The 23,104-nt window shown below is 37.6% G+C and overlaps 1 protein-coding gene across 1 annotated transcript in view; it reads left to right on the top strand.

Moving 5' to 3' along the window:
* The window catches only part of cdh13 (cadherin 13, H-cadherin (heart)), a 355,078-nt gene that overhangs the window by 85,719 nt on the left and 246,255 nt on the right, over window positions 1–23,104 (top strand). Inside the window, exon 2 of the mRNA XM_051869540.1 lies at window positions 15,747–15,867. Coding sequence (XP_051725500.1) covers window positions 15,747–15,867 — 121 coding nt within the window. The remainder of the gene's footprint in view (window positions 1–15,746; window positions 15,868–23,104) is intronic.

Below are 23,104 nucleotides of genomic sequence, written 5' to 3'. Positions count from 1 at the left end.
GTGAATGATTTGACGTGCTACCACGGCGCGTGATGAAGGGAACGTCTGCCAATTCCACCAAGTGGTTAAAACGTATAATTTGTATTCATTAAAATTACTTTTAACATTTAAAAACAGACATGTTAAAATTCCAGTCTTTGTAAGACTGTCGACTTTATAGAACAGTGGCAAGGAAAACTAACTTTACCGAGCTCTGAGAGCCCCCTAGTGTTCGGGAGCATTTCCGTTGTGTTGTGGCTCGATTTCGTTGTGTTGTGGCTTGATTTCATTGTGTTGTCAACTTATGTTTGCTTTTTTAATTTTGTTGTGTTGTGCACTACTGGGCCACCGTGGTTTGAAAAAAAAAGGATTAATAAACAATTAATTTTGCTTTGTTGCACTAAATGTACCAAAAGTTTGGTGTCAGTAAGACTAGACTTTTCCTCTTTTTTTAAAAAAAAATATTAAAAGCGATAAAAAAGGCTTACTTTACATTGTTATAAAAATATTTCAATTAGAATATTGATATTTAAATACTAGAATGATTTGATGGACCTTGTGACACTAAAGACTTAAGTAAGTGCTGAAAATTCAGCTGTGCCATAAAAGGAATAAATTATATTTTAAAATATGTTAAATTAGAAAGCAACTATTTTCAGGTGTAATAATATTTGACAAGTTTTTACTGTATTTCTTGTCAAATACATGCAGCCTCAGTGAGCATAAGAGACTTCTTTTAAAATAAAATAAAACTCTTACTGACCTCAAACATTTAAACGGTAGTATATTTATTAATACTTTAAAATCTGCAGTTTTATATGGTACTTAATTGGTTCCTTATTAAAAAATGGGTCTCTGTGATTTCCTACTTGGACACGATTATATGAGCCAAAGCAATATTATTAATATATTAATAGACCATTTAAATATTATGTTACAGAATGTGTGCAGATTTTACTTCTTTTTTGGAGCTTTGATACTGCCATCTTTCAGAGCGGCAAACAGGAATTAAACAGCTCTGGTCATGTGACATCAGATAATACTGCAGTTTATAGTACATAAATGTGTTATTTTATACCACTTACCTTTGTTTATAAGTGGCTTAGGGTTATATATGCATCAAACGGTCTAAAGCTGAGACCAGAAGGAGGCTAGCCTGGCTCTTGGAGCCCCTTTTTCAGCATGCACACTGATTATGACCCCAGTGATCTGCTTAGTCATCCAAGGCCTGCTCTCTGCCCTTTAAACAGAGTGGCTAAGTGCCAGCCGTTTGGCCCTGCTGAATGGTAATGTCTTAAGGTAAACAGTGTTGTTTTCTTCTGCTCTGTCCTGATGTGCCCTTTATTCACGCTGCAGTGGGTTTGCTTTATGTTGGACTCTTTATGTTTAGGCTATATTCCTTTTTAAGCTCAGGAGACCCATGTTTGTGTTCTAATGCTGCAAGATAAAGTTATACCAAACTTTACTTGATTCTCTGTTGCAAAGGTTAGAAACGCTATTAGTTAGGTTGGACAGATATGCTATCATCTCTTGCTGCATACGAGTAGTTTATTATGGCTAAACCCAGTTTGAATCATAGGCCAAGATCCCTCAGTGGTGCATTGTGTTTACACATCTGGAGTTGGAACCACACTTACGAACCCTGTCAGACCTGCCTGCTAAATTACAGCAACAATGCAGATACCATCCAAGATTGAGTGTCTGTTTGCTGTGCCCAGTGCCCTTTTTTTCAGCTCATGCACCAACCCTTATTCATTGGCCCAGCAGGTGTGATGTGTCCAGATTCCAGATGGTTGTGCAGGCTGCTTCTCCCACTGGCAAGCCAGATGCAGCTGTTTGGAAGGCAGGCTGATTGATTTCGCTGCAGCCTCTCGCTGTGACCAGGCCTGGGTCACTCCTGCTATGCCCTCCGTGTGCACTGACATTTACCACCGAGCAGAGGACTCAGTCCAGGCTAGAGAAGGGAAAGATGCAGGAACGTTCTCTTGCCCAGCTGGGGGCGGTTCACAAGACATCCTGGTCTTTTCATCCTGGTTTTGGCCAGATTGGAAACTGAGACATCAATTGGGAGAAGGTTTGGAGGGGAATTTGTACCATCCCAAGCTATTGCAATAATTAATGCACATTAGAGACAGTCTGATTGGTGTGGGTATTTTCCAGGTGTCAATGGGTATGAGGGGTTTAGTGGGCTCTGTGCATTAGCCTGAGGCCTTCTTTTGATGCAGTATTGGATTATTATACTCCTTGGAATGTATGTTGAAATGTTGCATCTGTTAACAAGGCCGGACGAGCCAAATAGGGATTTGAACACATGCCCAGGGTCATCACTTCCAAGGTTGGCATAAAAAAATAACACATGGTCTAGAGATGAGTTTTTTTACTTAAGCGCCACATTTAGCATGCCGTGTCATGCACAAGATGCTGCAAAAGATGTGGAATGTGAGCTCAACAGTCAAACACATCCATCTAGCAAAAAAATGGAAAAGCACTGCTGTGGAATGCAAAAACACGTTCTGTGTGAGTGGCCACTATGTGTTTGTTTAGCTGATTATTGTGAGGTTGGCAGCATCAATCGATCATGCTAAAGAGTTTAGTTCCGTGATTCTCAAACTTTTTGACTTGAAGGCTTTTTTCAACATTCAAAGGTCCCTCATATACACTAATATTTCTAGTATTTCTGCTGTAATTATGACTGCTTGTTTTTTTTAAATGTCTTAAAGGGGTTCTTGATTTCACTTTTTTAACTTTATTTAGTGTGTAATGTTGCTGTGTGAGCATAAACAACATCTGCAAATTTATGACGCTCAAAGTTCAATGCAAAGGGAGATTTTCTTTTACGGAAATCTCGTTTTAAGGACTACAACAAGCGGCTGGTAGGGACTACAACGAGCTTCTTCTCGGGTTGGTGACATCACAGACCCTAAAATTTACATAAACCCTGCCCCCGAGAACATGCAACAAAGGGAGTGAGGCCAGTTGGGCTGCTTTAGAGAAGAGGAAGAGCTGTTGTAGTAGAGTGTTGTTGCCATGCTGTAACTTTACGCCGGACTGCTTCACAAACGAGGGTCAATTCAACACTGGATTTGCACAAAAGGTTGATTCAACTCAGCAACTACATAAATTTATCCACTAACCATTCAGAAACGTCCAGTTGCATTCTAAAAGTTGTAACTTCTTCCTGAGTCTCTCTATCGTTGTCCGACTCCGGTTTGAACAATGTAAGGCTGAACACCGTTACTGACAATCGTCATTTTGGCTGCGTGAGATTCTTCAGTTTTGTTGTTGTTGAGCAACCGAAGCGTGAGCTGTTAAAGCTCCGCCCTCTTCTGGAAAGGGGGCCGGGAGCAGCAGCTCATTTGCAATTAAAGGGACACACAAGAACGGCATGTTTTTGCTCACACACAAATAGGGACAAATTTGACAAGCTATAATAAATGATCTGTGGGGTATTTTGAGCTGAAACTTCATAGACACATTTTGGGGACACCAGAGACTTATATTACATCTTGTAAAAGGGGCATTATAGGTCCCCTTTAATGATATATTACATAAATTACCATTTATTTAAAATATTAAATTAATTACTATTAATTATGATTCGATTTGTGACTCCAGTAGTTATATTTTATCTTGCATGATGACCACAGCCCCCTGGTTGAGAACCACTGGTTTAGCAAGAACATCACATTCCCAAGTTATTTTTAGAGTTATTTATGTAAACATTTTGGTGGTTATCAAATTAGGATGAAGCAAAACTCTAACCACAAAACAAAAATAACATGTTCTGCAAGTGTTTTTTTTTTCTTCTCAAACTTGTCTGTTGAACAAAATGCTGCAACATAATTTAAATTGCATATTAATCTGCACCAGAACAAAGTAAAATCTCAATATAGATCTGAAGCGAATCTCTTAATGGCTTTTATTAGTGACAAAAATTGGCATGAATCTTTTAGCGTTAGGACAATGTGGAAAATTATATTTATTTGCGGCTCAAGTCAGAAACCACCCTAATGCCACAAACTCTTCACACACTTAAGGTGCTGCAGCCATTCCCAATCAGGTTGTCTGTGAACTCATATGACCATATTGATTTTTTTTTTCTTGAGCTGACATTTACACCAGACTCTGCCTAGTGGCTCTGGCTGCACTGGCTTTCATCAATGAAGTCTTAACCTTAATCACACTTCAGGCCTGTCACAGCACCTGCCCGGAGGCCATCACCACTACTCTTTAAAAAGACAACGCCTCCCTACTAAAACCTCCAGGGCCCATTGCAGAGTGACCGTGCGCACAGGTTCTTAGAAAGCCACATGCCCAGAATAGACTTCTTTACCCTGCGTGTAAATGTCATACTCTGAGCACCACTGGGCAGAGTTTACTCAGAGCGTCTGCGGCATCCAAGCTACTTACTTACAGCAGAATTCTGTTTATGGCCTTCAAACAAGGTGACATTTATTGGTGTGTTCATTACAGGAATTGGATCAAAGTATCTTCTAGTACTGTACAATTTTAGCCAGTCAAAGATGGACATTAGTACATTTTAATATTATTACCAATGCCCTTATATATATATATATATATATATATATATATATAACAAGAACCGATAATTTGCAATAGGACCAGGAATGTGCATTATGGAACAAAATGGTTGATGGTTCATGTTGACCTAAGCAATTCAGAGCTAACTTCACTAATATATCATTGCCCTGTGATGCTGCTATAGTACAAATTTGCAAGACTTTCTTAGTCTGTGTTCATTTCTTACTGACTTATTGAAGTTGCTGATGACTTTAATGAGCTAATTAATTAAAGATGTGATTCTCTGAGCAGCATTAAGGGAGATGATCTATAAAGAATGAATAGCCTATTCTACCTTCATTATGGCTGCGTGATAATGTTGATATTAATTTGTTCTGATTTAGTAGTTGAATGACAGTAGAAGGTTTAACTTGGACTCAAAAAGCTAGGGGGATGCACTTAAAGCTGTAAGCTTTCTCTTTTAGCAGAGAATGTAGTGACATATCGATCTGATACTCGGCGTATATGTGGTCGTTGCTTTTCTCTCACCCAATAAAGCTGGTGAACTTTATTCGCTCTTCTGACATCTTTATTTAAGAGAAAAATCTGTGCGGCACAAAAAAGAATCAGTGAGTTTATGTGCCTCTATAAGTGCCATCAATTGTGTAGAATGCAACTCGACTGCAGAAAGTCTTTACGTTCAGCCATCTGCAGGATTGTTCCTCAACAGTTATATTAACCTTAAAACCCTTCAATGAAAATCCAGTCTCCCATTTTACTCCATATGGTGTACGACTGAATTTGCTAATGAACCTTTGCAAACTAGGTTGTTCAATTTAGGCAAGCTGTAAAATGTAGAATGGGACATTAAAATTGCTTTGGGTTACCACAGCATCTAAAAGAAAATTAATCTTAGCTTTCGCGGCCTGCGTTATGGCTATGTTCTCATCTGTTGCTTTTATCCTCTAGTAGTTTTGAGGTTAGAAGGTCTAATGAGTAGATTACATGCCTTGAGAGGGATTACAACACTTTAGACCTGCTAACTATTGCTTTACAGTGCTGTAGTTGCAGGGAAATATGTTGGTTCCAGACTTTCTATGGAAAGAATTAATCCAGGCATTATGGGTAAGCTGAGATTCAGTGCCTCAGACGCTGACCTCATTGATGAAGCCAAAAGAATCCAGCTATCAAGCGTTGGAGGATTTCTAACAAGCTTGAATTGCATACATAAATTATGGTGTGGGCCTTGGAAAAGTGCTAAAGCTAACGGACTAGAGAGTTTTGTCAGATACTCATCAAGCTGTTTTGCCCAGGCTCAGTGTTAATGTAGTCGGAAGGCAAAGGAAGGCACACTTTTAGATCTTCAGTATCACTCAGGGCTTTATAGCGCAGTTTATGAGCGGAGACGGAGTATGGGTCTGAACTCTGTTTCCCCTTAGTGAAGCAAAACAAAAAGCCAGACTCTCTCAGGAAGAGCTGAGTAAACTATAACCTCTATATCTCCGCTGAGTCTTATAAAGCCATAGCAAAGAAATGGCACTCATCTGTCTGGAAGTTTTTCTCTGTCACTTTATTTGTCTTGTCTCTGTCACAAAGTATCTTTGTTTATAATAAACATGGCACTTGCTGTTACCTTTTTATCATTTTCCTCAAACTTAAAGGCACCGTTCACCTACAAATGTCAATTCTGTCATTATTTACGCACCCTAATGTCGTTCCAAAACGGTATGACTTGTAGAGATATATTTAACACTGTTTTTTTGTGCTGTTACAATAAACAGGAACTGAAGCTTTCAAACATCAAAAACAATGCAAAACCACCATAAAAGTAATATGAAGTGGCACATACAACCTTGTGTGCTATATTCAAAATTTTCCAAATGAAAGTTCTGCATGAGAAACTGACTGAAATTTAAGTCTATAGCCGCGTTTCCACCGTTTTGGGGTGGTGCTCGGTGTGTTTTGACGCAGGGACTGCAAATTTTCCCCCCTCAGAAAGTCCCTGCTCAGGAGGTAGTACTTTTTCAAAGTTCAGGAACTTTCGGGGGTGGGACTTGGGTGCTGAACGTGCTGATTGGATGAGTTCACACAGCATTTTGATTGGTTGACTCCACGCAGGATTTTATTTTAACCACCATTTTTAAAAGTCTGTTGCGGTGCCTGCTGTAAGAGTTGTTTGCTCTTTAAATCAACAATGGATTTTAAAAAATACGACAGATGAGGTTCAGGCTTTATTAAGCTTATATGCGGAGGACGAAATCCAGCGGTAACTGGAAAGTTGTGCACAGTCCTACGCCACCGGACTAATTTGCATAGTCTTCATGGTACTTTAGACTGTGATGGAAACGCAGACAGCAACAGGTCTGGTGGAAAAAAAGTTCCTGGGACAAATTGTTCGGTTAATTTCAGTGGAGAAACGGCTACATTTAAAAAAAAAAAAAAAAAAGTGCTATATAGCACTAAAAGTGGTTCTTGGCTCGTAATCATAGGGGGACCACTTTTGGTGCTATGTAGCACCATATCTTTAAAGGTGCTCTACAGCACCTTTGTCAAATGGTGCTATGTAGAACCCATAAGAAGTGCCATATCGCATTTTATTTTTTTAAAAAAAAAAAATGGTGCTAAACAGCACCAACAGTGGTTCTTTGGCTCGTAAACAACCTTTAAAGGGGCTTAACAGGTTCTTTGTACGGCAGTGGCTATATAGCACCTTAACCACCCCAAAGAACCAGTGAAGAACCGCTGAAGAACCACTGAAGCGCCAAGATTTGGTGCTATACAGCACTTAAAGTGGTTCCCCTATGTTTACGAGCCAAAGAACCACTTTTAGTACTATATAGAACCTTTTTTTTTTTAGAGTGTATTGTCTCTGAAAATCTATGCTCTAACCCGTGGCACGTTCAGGAGAGTTGAAGATGTTGATCTTTTCAATGAATTTATTTAGTTAACAAAACCGACCTGAATGATTTGTTTATGAATCGGACTGATCTGGTTTAGTCAGCTGACTCAATCAAGGTTCGACTCATTGATTCAAAGTAATATAGGCATGTGGCTCTCAGCAATCCAGGACATCTGTATTTCTGGAAAGCCAGTAAGGTCCATCTTCATACTAATTCTGCATTTTACATTATATTTTACGTTTGTATATGTATTCTGTAACGTTAGTTGAATTTTACAAACCTACAATGTGTTGCAGTAGTTAACAGCCCAACGGTGGAGGATATCTACCTGTCGTGTGACTTCATGATATCAGAGTACTTGGAATATAGTGCAAAATGTGACATTTTTTTATGTGCTTTTATGTGCTTTGTGTGCTTTTTCAAAGCTTAAAAGCTTCAGTCCTCATAAATTGCATGGAAAACAGTCTTAAATGTTTCCTTTTGTGTTCCACAGAAGAAAAAAATGTCCCACAGGTTTGTAATGACACAAGGGTGAGTAAATGGTGACAGAATTTTAATTATTGAACAAACTATCCATTTAATTTATCCCCTTTGTCGTTCACAAGCAGTATGACCTAAAAGAAAAGAAGAGACTTCTAAAAGCACATTTAAATGTTTTTTTTCTCTGCACCAGCAGGGAACATTGTCATTTTCTAACCCTGTCCCCTCGATCACAGCCCACCAGTGTCATCTTCTCTAGTTGTGTTTAATAAGGAAATCATGCTGAGTCAAATTATTAGAAACTAATGACGTCTCCACACAGCTGTATCACAGAAACGAACTGATAAGGTGACCAACATGCCAAGCAATCAATTACGCTTTCCAGTTCAGACAGAGAAGAAGAAAAGCGAACGTTATTGAGGAAGGGAGAGAGAGGGAATAAGTCGAGGCCAGGCAGCAGGTGGTGTTCTTGCTTTGGATGCCCGTCTCCCTGTAAGCAGCCAAGCAGTGGAGATAAAGGCAGGCCTGCACAATACCCTTGCGCTTGGCTTTCTTTTGTCACATCAAACACGGCCACACATTTCTGTGGACATAGGCGCACATATGCTCTTTTCCTCTTACCTCATTTCTCTTTCCTCCCATTGGATGTCATCTGCCTTGACACCAACATAGATACTCTTATACACACACATTATGACCACTCACACTTTCCAGCTTTAAAAGTTGTTTGATAGGTTTGAATTTGACAGAAGTGAACAGAAGGCGCATTTATATAGGTGCATTCAGTACACTTGTCAGTATGTAACTATTATCCTGACTAAGAAAGTATATAATGAGGAAATATCAGGGCTGCCCCCTTAGTTGACCAAAATTTTACAGACTCTCTATTATGATTTATATGGCTTATTAATAAACGTGCAATTAGTCGACTAATGCTTAAAATGAACGACTACTAGTCGACCAGAAAAATCTTTAGTCGAGGGCAGCCCTAGTAAGTTTCATTAAAAAACAAAAAACTGAGAAAATTGTCTTTTTGTCAAAGACTATGCCTTGGATTCAGAAAAATTATCAAAACATAATGTAGTAGATCGCGTCCATCAACACCCCCAAAGATTGCACAGTGCTATACCTCTTCCTGGGTTGGCATTTCATTCAGTAACGTTAGGCAGTTTTTATTTATATGCTGTTTAATGTTTGATGATCTCGTTATTTTACATGTGCTTAAAGGGTTAGTTCACCCAAAAATGAAAATTCTGTCATTAATTACTCACCCTCATGTCGTTCCACACCCATAAGACCTTCGCTCATCTTCGGAACACAAATTAAGATATTTTTGATAAAATCCGATGGCTCAGTGAGGCCTCCATTGACAGCAAGTTAATTTAGACTTTCAAATGCCCAGAAAGCTACTAAAAACATATTTAAAACAGTTCATGTGACTACAGTGGTTCAACCTTAAAGTTATGAAGCAACGAGAATACTTTTTGTGCACCAAAAACAAAATAACGACTTTATTATTCTTATTAAATTTCAATGGTTCACGTGACATTGGCAGTTTGATACGTGCTCCGAACCACTGATTAGAAACAAAAGATACGTAAAGCTTCGAAGTTCCGAAGATAAACGAAGGTGTTATGGGTGTGGAATGACATGAGGGTGAGTAATTAATGACAGAATTTTCATTTTTGAGTGAACTAACCCTTTAAGCAATAATGTTTCTATCACTTGTTTCTGCTTCTTCACCTGATCTGGAGATTCTGTACTCTTTCAGAGAATAAGTAATAGCGTCCTCTACCGTATAACTGTGAAAACATGGATTGCCAGAAAATTCCATCAATGGTGGGGAAACGTTGTCATAAATGACTGAAAATTCCATCAATGGCGGGGAAAGAATTAAGGGATCATCATTTGTGGCGGTCCCTGGCATGAAAAAAAGTTGGAAACCACTGTTCTACACTGAGCTCATACATCTAGACCAATAATAATAATAATAAAATAATCCAGACAGAATTCAAGATCATGTCCTGTGTGAATGGCCCTCTAACTTCCTCTAAGTTTTTTTTTTTTTTTTTTTACTCTTTTTACATTTTTTTTTTTTTTTTTTTTTTTTTTCCTGACACTGCCTCGGGCAGTTTGAAGGACATAATATAATTAATGTCCAGTCTTTTCTTTTCCCTCTCATATTTTTTTCCCTTTTCTTCTTCACTATATTATTCTCTCTTTTCCAAGAGAGGGCAAACATGTGCACATATGCCCTGTGATAATATCTGCTCTGACATTTTTTGTCTGGATGGATGTTCAAATGATGTTTCACCATGCTGATTGGAGAAATTTCTATCGTGCTGTCTTATATGCAATGTTATCTCTGCCCTGCTGAGGCAATTCTAAGAATATTTGCTTCATATGCAGCTAAGAAAAGTCATTGAGTTCCCGAGTAACTAAACTAGATTCTGTTCTCTTATGAGGAACTCCATTAAACAAACTCCTCAAGGACTTCAGAAGCGGTGGGTAGAATAGAAAGAACCATAAAGAGTGGAGACCTTGTTTGGAAGCGTTACCCTTAACCCCCTGATGTATTTGTCATTAATTCAGAGATAAAGCAAAGTAGGCCTTTGTGAGTTTAACAAGAGTCGGCATAGTGGTATCCGAGTGTCACTTAGGGCAGTGCTATTTTAGCAGTAAATTAACCTGTAGAACAAGAATGATAGTATTTTTTTTCCATTTCAGTAAACACAGCACTTTTGTCAGATTTGGCTCATTAAATGTAAAAAAATAAGCTAAAATAAGCATTTATTTTCCCCTCAAAATACACAGTGCTGAGATCCTCCATTATTTTTTTTCAGTCTGTGTCGTATCCTAGGGGACATGTCAAAGAGAACTTTGTGCCGTATTGCTGAGTGTGCGATCGTGAATGGCTTTTTTCAGCTGCAGTTTTTCCTTGAAACTCTGAATTGCTGTAGTAATAACATGCTTGAAGCTCCCTAATGCTGAAGCTCCCTGGCATGAATTCTTCTTTCAAGGGATTTTTGAGGTAGTGACAGTGAAGAAGCATACAGTCTCACAGTCAGAATGCTCATCTGAACACACAGTAAGGTGCAGCAGCTGTTTGAGTGCTGCCCTGTTAATGTGCATCCTCTGTCCCAGCTGGATCCTTACAAGGTCCTACTCAATTCTTCGCAAAGCAAATCAAACCAACACTTTGACATTTCTGTCTGATTTCCTATAATTGACTTGGATAATAGCTTCAGTAACAACTAAAGAGACCTTAGTTTGAAAAAAAAAATATAGGTATCTAAGGCATCTTATTGAACGCCTTGTAAACATACTTTCTATATTGAAAGTACATATGCAAGTATGTTTAAAATATTTGATGGTTTAGTTTATGTAAGTTATGATGGCTTTTACTGATGGGACCAAGTTAGGGAACAACAACAAGAAAGGAAGATTAAAGTGACTGGGACATGAAAATGGGTATCACTTGTAAAATTAGCAGTTTCTCTTGATTTACTATTTATATTTACGGAGTGTCTATTTACACTAAATGCAAATGGCGTCCCTTGTTGGTAAATGCTATTTACACTAGCTCCGCCCACCAATGTCTGGTTGGGCCACTCAAGTTTTTAAAAAGGCACATGGAATTCAACATCTTCAGTAGTGCAGCAGTAGCGAGTAAGGCATGCAGATCTGGATGTTCACGCGATCGATGCGGGTTCGAATCCGCCTTTTGCCGAGCTTGCATTTATTTTCAATTAAAATTAAAATAATGTTCTGAAAGTGGAAATAAACTGTGAACGAGTGTTTAATAATATTAAAAATGTGTTTATTGGGTAGGGTTAAGGGAAGGTGTAGGGAGGGTTTTTTATTTTTCCAATAAGACAGCCTCCATTTAATAATTGTAATAAATATAGTCATTTACACTCTGATATTTTTGCATCCTGTTAATGTACAAAAATACTGAGGTGCAAATAGTATCTTCCAGTATAAAGTATAGATAGCATCTTTACACTTATTGCAAAGAACAAGTTTATTTTCATTTTTAAACAACAAGATATCAGTGTTTTAACTTAGGAAGAGTGCAAAATCAATATTTGGTGGAATAACACTGATTTATGAATATTGGCATGCTCTCTACCAGTCTTTGTTTGATGGATTTTGACCTTCCATCTTCCTTTCGATCACATTCCAGAGGTTTTCAATGGGGTTCAGGTTGGGCTGGACATGACAGGGTCTTGATCGGGTGTTCCTCCATCCACACCTATATTGGCCTGGAGCATTGTCAGAGCAGAAGGAAGCAATATTTCTTCCAGGATAACCTTGTACTTTGCTTGAGTTTTTTATTTATCCATAGTGTGATGGATCACATTAATAAGTAAGAAAAAAAAAACAAAACAAAAAAACAGTGTTAATGCAGCTCTACAGAATATGGTGTCATTATTTAGTTCAGTTTAGTTCAATGTTGTTTCATATCAGTTCAATAACTGTGTCAGTGTTGCAAAGATCATTAATTATGAAAATTCAATTCAGCTATAAGCAGCTCTACAGATGATACTTGTGTCATCAGCTCAAGTCAATTCAATGTTGATTCAGTTCAGTTCAATAATAGTGTTGATGTTGCAAGGTTAATATCATTAAGCAGTTCAATTCAGTTTAAATTTTGTTCTAAGTCAGTAGGTTCAGTGCAGTTAACTTGATAATATTACTAAATATTTATTTTCAGTTAATTACCTAGGCGTGATATAGGTATATTGCCAATAGGACACCTGGCCCTATGTGCTCTAATGCTTTTTTTTTTTTTTTCAAGTTATGAAGAATAGCTTTTTTTTTTTTTTTTTTTTTTGGGCTACAAAGCAGCTGTTTGATTGTGCACATCCTTTCATAAGTAAAGTTGTTAAGGAAGCATGGGGTTTTACTAAATCACAAAAGGGGGAAAACTAAGCCAAAGCCTTCATTATTCATGAATGTTATCTAATCTGAAATATTTACGTTTCAGACAGCGTGGCTGATGATTTATGCTCTGTGTTTCTGATGTATTGAATCTGTGTTGAATGTATTCCCAAGGAAGAAACTATTGAGCAGATCTCTGAAATTCCGTCTGTGTGTCTAGAGTTGTTATGTACTGTAGAACTGAGAGGAGGAACAGGGCTGTATATTCAAGGACGGCATGCGGGGTGTGACATTGTCAGAAAGAATCCCCGCTTCCCTTCAACTGAAAGGGTGAGTGATGGAGAGCAAAAATAGGTGTGAAAGAGTAATAATGTTGCTGGAAGTAAAAGAGGAAGATGGACAGAAAGGTTGGAACAGCATGGCTCACTGGCCCTTACAAAAGGGAAAAAAGCGATCTTGAAAAACTCTCCATCTACCATTGACCTAAAAGCCACAAAACAGCAATTTCCTCTGAGTTTTAAAAGCTGGATGATTACCTTTAATTCTTAATGAAGACAAGCTTTGCTTTCCTAAGTGGAAGGCAACCTAAAATTAGTATAATTGACCAGAAAAGCCCTTAGCAGAATCGTTGTGCTCTCACTCACTGTAAAAGCATCATTTAGTCATTGCTAGGTTGACAGAAAATGGACTTGTTGATCTATTTGAATTACTATATACTTCAGATTTGGTCAGTACACTTGTTTTAGCAGTGCAGTTGAAGCTGTTTTTAACTAAGAACAGGAAAAACACAAGTGTTTTGTTTTTTTCTTTATATAGAAAACCTTGACTATGTAGTTCAGTTCTGAGAATAAATTATAAGTCAGAAAAGTGCACTGAATTTTGGCAGTTGGCACTGTGAGAATTTTATTTTTTTGTGTAATTAGTATGTATATAATTAGTCACACTTGATTAGTATTGTGGCTAGAGAGAGATCTGTGAAAAGGACGACTGGCAATTTTAACAGGGGGCAAAGGTGAATTCATTTCTATTCATACAGATACAAAAATGTGGGAGAGCGGAAACTCAAGTACATGCAAAACATTTCTTATGCTCTGTATTAAAGTTACATTCCTTTAATTACGTATAAGCTAGAATGTTTTAGAACTATTTTTCTTTTGTTGTGTAAAGTTTTGATGCTTTTTGAAGCTTTATATATTTATTTTACCTCAGGTTTATGGATGAAAGCTAACATGACATGACGTAGCAGATGCCCCAGGTTAGGGGCAATTATAATGTTAGTTGCGTTTACATGAGGTAAAGTTTAATCGCAATATTGGCAAAATCCTATAATAATCGCATTATGAGGGTGCTGGCAAACGCACTGAATGATACAGACTGCAGCAGGTTTATTAGGCAGCTGTCACTTTAAAACCTGACACACATGACTCGCAGAGCTGGGTAGATTACTTATGAATTGTAATCAGTTACTGATTACAAATTACATGACAAATTTTGTAATCTCTTAGATTACACATTTTTGGTAACGTAATCTGACTACTTTTGGAATACATTTAGATTACTTTTGTGCTAACCCTTATTTGATGTACTTGTACTATTTTGACAGATACAAAGAAAAAAAAGGTTTATTATGAAAAAAATGAAAAATTAGGAGAATCAATGAATTGTGAACAATTTACTGACATTGTGTAAATAATATGTAATCATGTAATCCATAAAAAAAGTAACTATAATCTGATTACGAGTATTTTAAAAAGTAGTTTACTCTAATTACAAGTACTTGATTTTTGGAATCTGATTACATAATCCAGATTACATGTAATCTGTTACTACCCAGCTCTGACGACGCGTATCTGACACATCCAATTTTCTCTTTACGGTCATTTAAGACCTTTTAACTTATTTAATACTGTGTTCACAAGGTCACTCACCAAAAACAGGCATTTTGACATAATTTTGTGTGTTTTTGTCCGTTCAGGCATGAAAGAGAACTCAATGCTCCACTCTCAAAAAAAAAAAAAAAAAAAAAAAATCATATTTACATTTATATTTGTATTAAAATATTTGGTAACACAATTTTAATGGTCCGCTTTAGACGTTTTACTAACTATAAGTAGCTCTGCAAGTACATGTCAACTAACTCTCATTTGAGTATTAGTAGACTGTAGTAAATTGTTAGTAGACTGTTAGGTTAGGGTTAGGCTAAGTTTGGGTTAGTAATAAGTTGACATGTTCTTGCAAAGTTACTTATAGTCAGTAGATTGTCTGTTGGGGAGCATCAAAATAAAGTGTTAGGAGATATTAAAGGGTTAGTTCACCCAAAAATGAAAATTCTGTCATTTATTACTCACCCTCATGTCGTTCCACACCCGTAAGACCTTCGTTCATCTTCGGAACACAAATTAAGATATTTTTTGATAAAATCCAATGGCTCAGTAAGGCCTGCATCGCCAGCAATAACATCCCCTTTTTCAATGCTCATAAGCTTTCTGTGCATTGAAAAAGAGAGTGTTATTGCTGGCGATGCAAGCCTCACTGAGCCATCGGTTTTTATTAAAAATATCTTAATTTGTATACCGAAGATGAACGAAGGTCTTACGGGTGTGGAACGACATGAGGGTGAGTAATAAATGACAGAATTTTCATTTTTGGGTGAACTAACCCTTTAAGCAGACAGTCTACTAATACTCTAATGACTGGTATGACGTAGTTGCAAAGTTACTTATAGTTAGTAGAATGTCTAAAGTGGACCGTTGAATTAAACGGTTACTAAATATTTATATTAACAGACTTGAGTTACAGCTGTGCCGACTGTAGAAGTCAATATATATATATATATATATATATATAAACCCACTGTATCTCAAATAATTTATTGTAGGTATATGTGTATATGTATGTTTTGCATAGCACAAAAAAGTTTAAAAATGTTAAAATTGTCCCCTATATTCAGTAATCAAAAGGAAATCTTTCTTTCTGTTTCAGGTTGTGTGCACTGGAGCGCAGGAAAAAGAAGAGAAGGCTGAATGTGTACCGGGATTTCAGGAGAAGGAGTACCAGGTGGAGTACAGTGGAGGGTTCCTCAAAGACGTTCCTCTGCTGCAAGGTACGGCAATGATGTCATCAGCGGTGAATGAGAGGGTTCAGGTTTGGTTGGGGAATTTGTGTATTTTTGGCTTTCTCTTACCTCTTGCTTTCTGTCTTTCACACACCGTGGCTGTCTGAGCCACATGTGCACGCCAGCTGGAGAAAGAACAGTTCTCGAGGGCCTCTGGTGAATGTTGATTGTTCATTATTCTCATTATCATGCACAATACTTTTTCATTTATTAAAAAAAGAAAGGAAATAAAAGCTGCAGTGTCCAAACAAAACATCAAAATGATCTGGTGCTCATAAATTATTCCGTTTGATTGTGTGGATGTTTACAAAGCCTTTGTGATTCCCGTCTCCCGTCTGTTTGTAACCGTTGCAGCGGCGTAGAACTTTCTGCGTAAAGATTCACGTCGAGATTCTGGCAGACCATGCCGCCATACAGACAGATTCTGTCTGCGTCATATTTTTCAGAGGCAGTTAAGACAGATTTCATCAAAACACTTTAGAACGGCCAACATGTGAGAATGTGAGAACTGCTAATAATGGAGTTGTTTCCTCACAGGTCTCCACATTCACACAATAAAACTCTCCCGAGACCCAGAGAATCAGAGTGATTAATGAAATTACAGTCTAATTACACATTAAGCATGTACGTCCCCACAGGATACTCGTACACTGCCTTGCATGAAAAAGGCATCACCATGAGTGTTTTGAGAGCAACAACATATTAATCAGTTTTTCAGATAAATCATAAACAATGTGTTGCCTAGTGGAGTTGTAAACCAACCCCAAAAGCATAACATGAGACATGCAGAAAATAAATGAAAAAATGCAAATGCAATCCACTATGTGGTGTTCACCTCAGAGATGTCCAGAGGTCCTGTACTGCATGTGAATACAAATCAGACAGGGGACCAAACATGTTGCAGAGGTCAGTGCTGCATTGAGAGCAGGTAGACAGTGGCTTCACTCAAGCAGGATGGAGTGTGAGGTGCTTGTATTACACTGATCCCCATTTGTGGAAAACGGTAAAAAGTCATGTGAAATAGTAGTGGAGGAGTACAGCCCAAATTGATGTTCATAATCGGTCTGCAAAATAGGCTGAACGGGTCACTGGTTGAAATTGATGGACTAAGCTTAAAGGGCTAGTTCACCCAAAAATGAAAATTCTGTCATTAATTACTCACCCTCATGTCGTTCCAACCCCGTAAGACTTTTGTTCGTCTTTGGAATACAAATGAAGATCTTTTTGATTAAATCTGAGAGCTTTCTGTCCCTCCATAGACAGCTACGCAACTGACACTTTAACACTTCAAAAATTTCATAAAGAGATTGTAAAACTAATCCATATGAATTGATCGGTTTGAATCTCAATTGAATTTAGGCTTCTATTCACATATAAACATTCATCAACTCACACATCAGTTGTGGTAAACGGAAGCTCAAGCATGTTTGATTGACATGCGAGAACCATTGAGGTTCATTCTTGTGTGTTACGCAGCACGTTTGAGCTTCCGCAAGAGGTTTGTTCTTGCGCGTCAAGCAGGTTCGGTTGAGCTTCTGTTTATGTTCGCTGATCAGTGTTTGTGTGAATAAAAGCCTAAATTTAACCTATTCATCATATAAAGTGATTGAGTCTCTTTAGAAAATTTGGACTAAACCACTCAATTCATATGGATTAGTTTTACAATCTCTTTATGAACTTTTTGAAGCGTCAAAGTGTCAGTTGTGTAGCTGTCTATGGAGGGACAGAAAGCTTTCAGATTCCATCAAAAAGATCTTCATTTGTGTTCCGAAGATGAACGAAAGTCTTACGGGTTTGACAAGAGGGTGAGTAATTGATGACAGAATTTTCATTTTTGGGTGAACTAACCCTTTAAACAATTAATCCACTCGTCCATCCATCCGTCCGTCCATCCATCCATCCATCCATCCATCCATCCATCCATCCATCCATCCATCCAGATTTTAAACAGCGTATTCGTCAGTGTTGCCCGCTCATTATAAGCGTCTTTGGGCTGTTGCTTTAAAAATATCAACAATCACGTTGTGTTCTTGGGGCTAATTTTAAGAATGTACTCACATATTTAGCATTATTTTCAAGTCTCTTTTTTTTGTGCCAGCTCTGACAAGCACAGATCGTGGAAGAAAATATGATGGAGAAAATGGTATGATAATGTGTAAATGAGTGAAGACGTTCCTGTTTTAATTCGGATGATTTTTCTAGCACTTCAGACAAGTTGGCGGCACTCAAAAGACAGTACTGCATTAACAAGTAGCTCAGATTTTATGTGGTTGTGACTACCTGAAATTTTCAGAAGTTAATTTGGTTATGTCATGTGGTTATGTGTTTATTTTAGACTTTTTATATATGAGAATTTTAGAACATTATTATATTTAAGACCTAATAATAAACATTTATCAATGTAATTCTCAAGTACACTGAAGGTTATTTAAGGCTGTAAAGTGTCATCTGAAAGATTTGTGTTTTAACACAAAGGTGTGAGTGATTTGATTGGTTAATCAGGCTCTATGGGATCTCTTATGATGATTGTCAGTCCTCGTTCAAAAAAAAAAAAAAAAAAAAAAAACAGAAAACAACAACAACTGTTCCTCTTGATTGTCACAATTCACTGGACCGTGTCTCCTCTGAGATGCACAGTAATGTCTTCAAGCTTTTCTTCGACTCCTGTGGGATCAGCAGTAATGTCTAGCTGGCACTGCTTTGGGCCCCAGTGGGAATCTAGTATCTCTGCCAAAGTGTCTTTCTTTTCTGTCTCCTCTTCCCAAATTGACAGTCGTGTCAATAGGTTGCACAGCTAAAAGAGGAAGAATGGGCACCGTTGTCTGCCAAGACAGTACTGCGGATACTGCAGTTTGCGCGACGATGATTTTTTTGTGAACGTTTGTGTTTGTGTGTGCGACTGGGCATGACTGTGGAGTTTGCACACAGTCACCGATTTGGAGCCGGTTTGACCGCTATGTTCCAAGTTTTTGTATTTGGGGGGAGCCATTGATCCATGTAATTAGAACAGTGAGAGTGGTGGCAGTCCTTACAAAAGATTGTTCCCTTTGAATTTCAATTTACTTAAGCTACAGAACATGATTACACTGACATAGAAGACCACTCAACACCATTACGCTGACAGACAAAGAAACGAAAGCACAGTCATCAGGCCAAAAATGCAATGAGAAGTGCCACTTTTTCCAATGGAAAAATATATATTTTATCACCAATTCAGCAAGATGGCCAATCTCGCCTGGAGTTTCAATCTTTTTATTCTATTCTATTCGATAAGGAAGGTCGCTGAGGCATTCTGTCATCTAGGGACCCAGCGATCCATGCACATGGAGACAGAGCTCAGTTCCGCTTTACTGAGTCACCCTGTAACCACTGTGCACTTCTATTACCCTGAATATGCTCCTGTCAGCACAGCACAACACACAAAACGCACTCACTTACGTGCACAACTTCACACATGTGGGCAAATAACTTTCCTAGTAAACCAAAATACAAAATATGGCATTACCATGCTATGTTGTTTGTGAAAGCGTGATCATTCAGTCAGAGAAGTACGCTTGGATTTCATGAAGCTTATTTGTTGCAAGCTCTAGGCTCAAGAACCTTGCAGGAAGTAAAGCTGCTACACAAGAAAACTGGCCAGGGTGTTCTCATTTGTATTTATAGATTCATAGGTATTTGTATGTACATGTGTGTATGTGTGGTTCAGGTATTTCCTACAAGGATAGTAATACCACAAATATTTGCTCTTGTGGAGACATTTTTTTGTTTTCTGAGAGGGTTGTGTTTAGGGTTAGGGTTAAGGGATATAATATACAGTTTGTACCAGTGTTGGGGAAGGTTACTTTTAAAAGTAATGCATTACAATATTGCATTACTCCCTATAAATATAACTAATTGTGTTACTTTGTTACTTTTTTGTTTCTTTTTGCTGTACTTTTTCTCACCTGGGCTGGGCTTGCTTGTTTGCTTTTTAATAACAAAAACAAACAAACAAAAGTTCTATTTTGGGCAAATGTAAAGGACCTTTACCACTAAAAGTGAAGTGAATAAGCCTCAGGCTGAAGAAAATGCAAATACACGCCTGTACACTATAGGGCACAGCTTAAACAAAGTTTCAGCTGTGCTGTCATCAATGTTGAGGAATATTTGGGAGCATTACAATATTGCGTTACTCCCTAAAAAAGTAACTAATTGCGTTACTTTTTCTCACCTGGGCGGGGCTTGCTTTTTTGTTTTTGAATACCAACAAAAAAGTTATATTTTTGGCAAATGTAAAGGCCCTTTCACACCAAAAATGAATAAGCTTCACAAATGTGATGTTTATCTAAAGTAATTTGTGCTTATTAGTATGGTTGTATTGGATCATCAAAGTTCAGCAGTAAAGACGTTGGTTAATAAAGTGAGCTTAAGTACATAAAGTATATTAGCTTAATTTAATATATTTAATTATTGCAGGTTTGTGCAACATTCTGAGATTGCATTTCACTGTTTTTATTCATTTTGAAGAATACTGACTCTGTTTTTGTTGTGGTGAGATGACTAAATACTCATGTTTACACACGACGCCTCTGCACTTACTCTCGATTTCACTCAACATGGCGACAGGAGAGCTGTCAGTCTGTCATTTAAAAGTAATGCGGTACTTTACTAGTTACTAAAAGTAACCTGAGTTAAAAAGGTTATTCAGATTAAAAGTAATCTGATTACGTAACTCAAGTTACTTGTAATGCATTAGCCCCAACATTCGTTTGTACAGTAGAAAAATCATTGTGAAACATATATCATAAGAAACATTTCTTATTATTATCGATGTTGAAAACAGTTGTGCAGCTTAAAATTTTTGTAGTAACTGTGAAACTTTTTTTAGGATACTTTCATAAATAGAAAGTTCAAAAGAACATTATCAATGTCTTTACTGCTACTTTTGATCAACTGAATGCATCCTTGTTGAATAAAACTATTAATTTCTTTCTTAACAAAAGTCTATTGCTCAGACATGCACTGCATTATGTTCTGCTGTTGGTTTGATTTTTGCTGATGGAGCAATAACAAAAATGAACTGGCAATATTGCGTATAAAATGCAAGTCACTAAAGCAAGTAAGTTTCTTATTAAATTCTTGTTTACCAAACATTTGTTTAGAAGCTGTATCATACTCACAATCTGTGATTACGGCAATACGAAAATGTACCTTATTAACAGCATGTAATCACTTAAATCCCTGTGCACATGTACATAACTTTAGTTCTGCAAATTCACTGGTGGAACTGAAATTGGTGGAATGTTTGCGAGGATAATGCCACGAATTAAAACATTGAAAGCCAATCAGAATCCACCTGACTTTAAAGAGTTTGATTATTTAAAGTGGTAAGCAACATAACTGCAGCTTGCACTTAAAGGGTTAGCTCACCCAAAAATGAAATTTATGTCATTAATTAATTACCCTCATGTCGTTCCACACCCACAAGACCTTCGCTCCTGCATCAGGATTGCATGCATGTGTCGTGCTGCTCACGTGACCAGAGCCGGCCAATACTGTGCCGGAGTTCAAATGAATAATTAATGACTGAAATTTCATTTTGGGGTGGACTAACCCTTTAAAACAAACAGAGCATAATCCATTGTTATGGGCGCTAATAATTACCTTTAATATTTAACGTTCGTTGTGAATGGGCCTTTATTCAGATACAATCCATAAAGGGACTGACTAACGTTACTTTGTCACTAGTTTATGCAGTTCCCAGTGCTATAGGATTATGAGACAAATTTATATGACTTGTTTACACCATAAAATTGTTGCAGTTTGTAGGGAACATGGGTAAAATAACATCAGCTAAATTCAGTATGGCAGGACACTTCATTAAACCCTTAAAATGAAGCATAATCGTTGCGGTGTATCACATAACAGTGATGAGGTTATAATGAGCACAGTCTTTCTGTGTGCTGAATCCATTTACAGTGTGTGTGCATGTGAGTTTGTGTTTGCAGGTGTGTGGCTGGTGACTCATAGCTGGTGTCAGAGGCAGTCAGCTGTGCTAGTGACATATGCAGATTTATGTAAATACACTGCTCTCCTCTCCTCCTGTTTGGCTATGCCTGCTCAGTAATTATGCAGATGGAGGCAGTCTCGAGGTGGTCAACGCTAACCACCTGAGAGTCCTAGGTCAACAAAATTAATTAATTTAACTCTCAGAAAGACTGCAAACATGCATAAATGTCTAAATGCATATGAAGGAACACTGTATTTTGGAACATATGGGTGCAGAGTTCTTGCAAATACATCTCTGCACTACAACTGTGGTTTAGTTATGTATACATGTATATAAATGTGTGTGTGTGTGTGTGTGTGTATATATATATTTACAGACATTTGCAAATATATATATATATATGTAGTATGAATGTATGTGTATACAATTCAAGTTTAATTTGAAGATCGACATGTAAAATGAGAAGTCAGTCCAAAGATGAATCTAAGTGAAATACGATTACTTTTTCTCCCATCCTATCAAATTCTGCACCTAAATTAGGAGTAAAGTCATTTTCAGGAACCCTCGCCAATAAGAGCCAGCGCTAACAGAAGTGTGGCATTCTCTCGAATGGGATATCGTTTTTATATTACTAAAACGAAAATCAAATAAAGTGGAGTGCTCTCATTTCTCTGGATACTCACCGTATAGGTATCGCCATTCTCCTCGTCCCACACTATAATGAAGAAGGAAAAATGGAATGCAATTTTATGAAAGCCAATGAGATTGATCTTTTCTTCTCCCAGAGCCCCTCACCGTTAATTCAACACCAGCTCCAATTTCACACACTTATTATCCCACAGCTGGTCGCACCAAAAATACAAACTCTGCTCGGCTCGAAACTCCTCCGCCGCTGGGAAATTAGAATATCACCCGACGCAGATCAGAGAGATCACATATCAAAGTAGAAGGTGACACTTTTGAGAATTGAGTCACAGCCTGAAGACTGGACAATTTATCCTTTTCTCAGTGCACTATAAATCGCTTTATCTAGATCTTCTTGTAAAACTTTGCCTCTTTGAAAGATTGTCTGATAATCACACAAGAAATGATTTTACAGCACTGTTGAGAAAGTAAATTCATTGCGTTTGTGACCAATAGGGGTGTAACGGTACACGTATTCGTACCAAAAATTTTCGGTGCGTGTCTTTCGGTTCGGTACGCATGTGTAGCCCATTAACCACTTTTAACCACCAT

This window comes from Ctenopharyngodon idella, chromosome 18 (assembly GCF_019924925.1).
Source record: "Ctenopharyngodon idella isolate HZGC_01 chromosome 18, HZGC01, whole genome shotgun sequence".
Lineage (NCBI taxonomy): Eukaryota > Metazoa > Chordata > Actinopteri > Cypriniformes > Xenocyprididae > Ctenopharyngodon > Ctenopharyngodon idella.
Note: the sequence above shows the minus strand (reverse complement) of the source record. Positions and strands in the feature narration are given on the sequence as shown.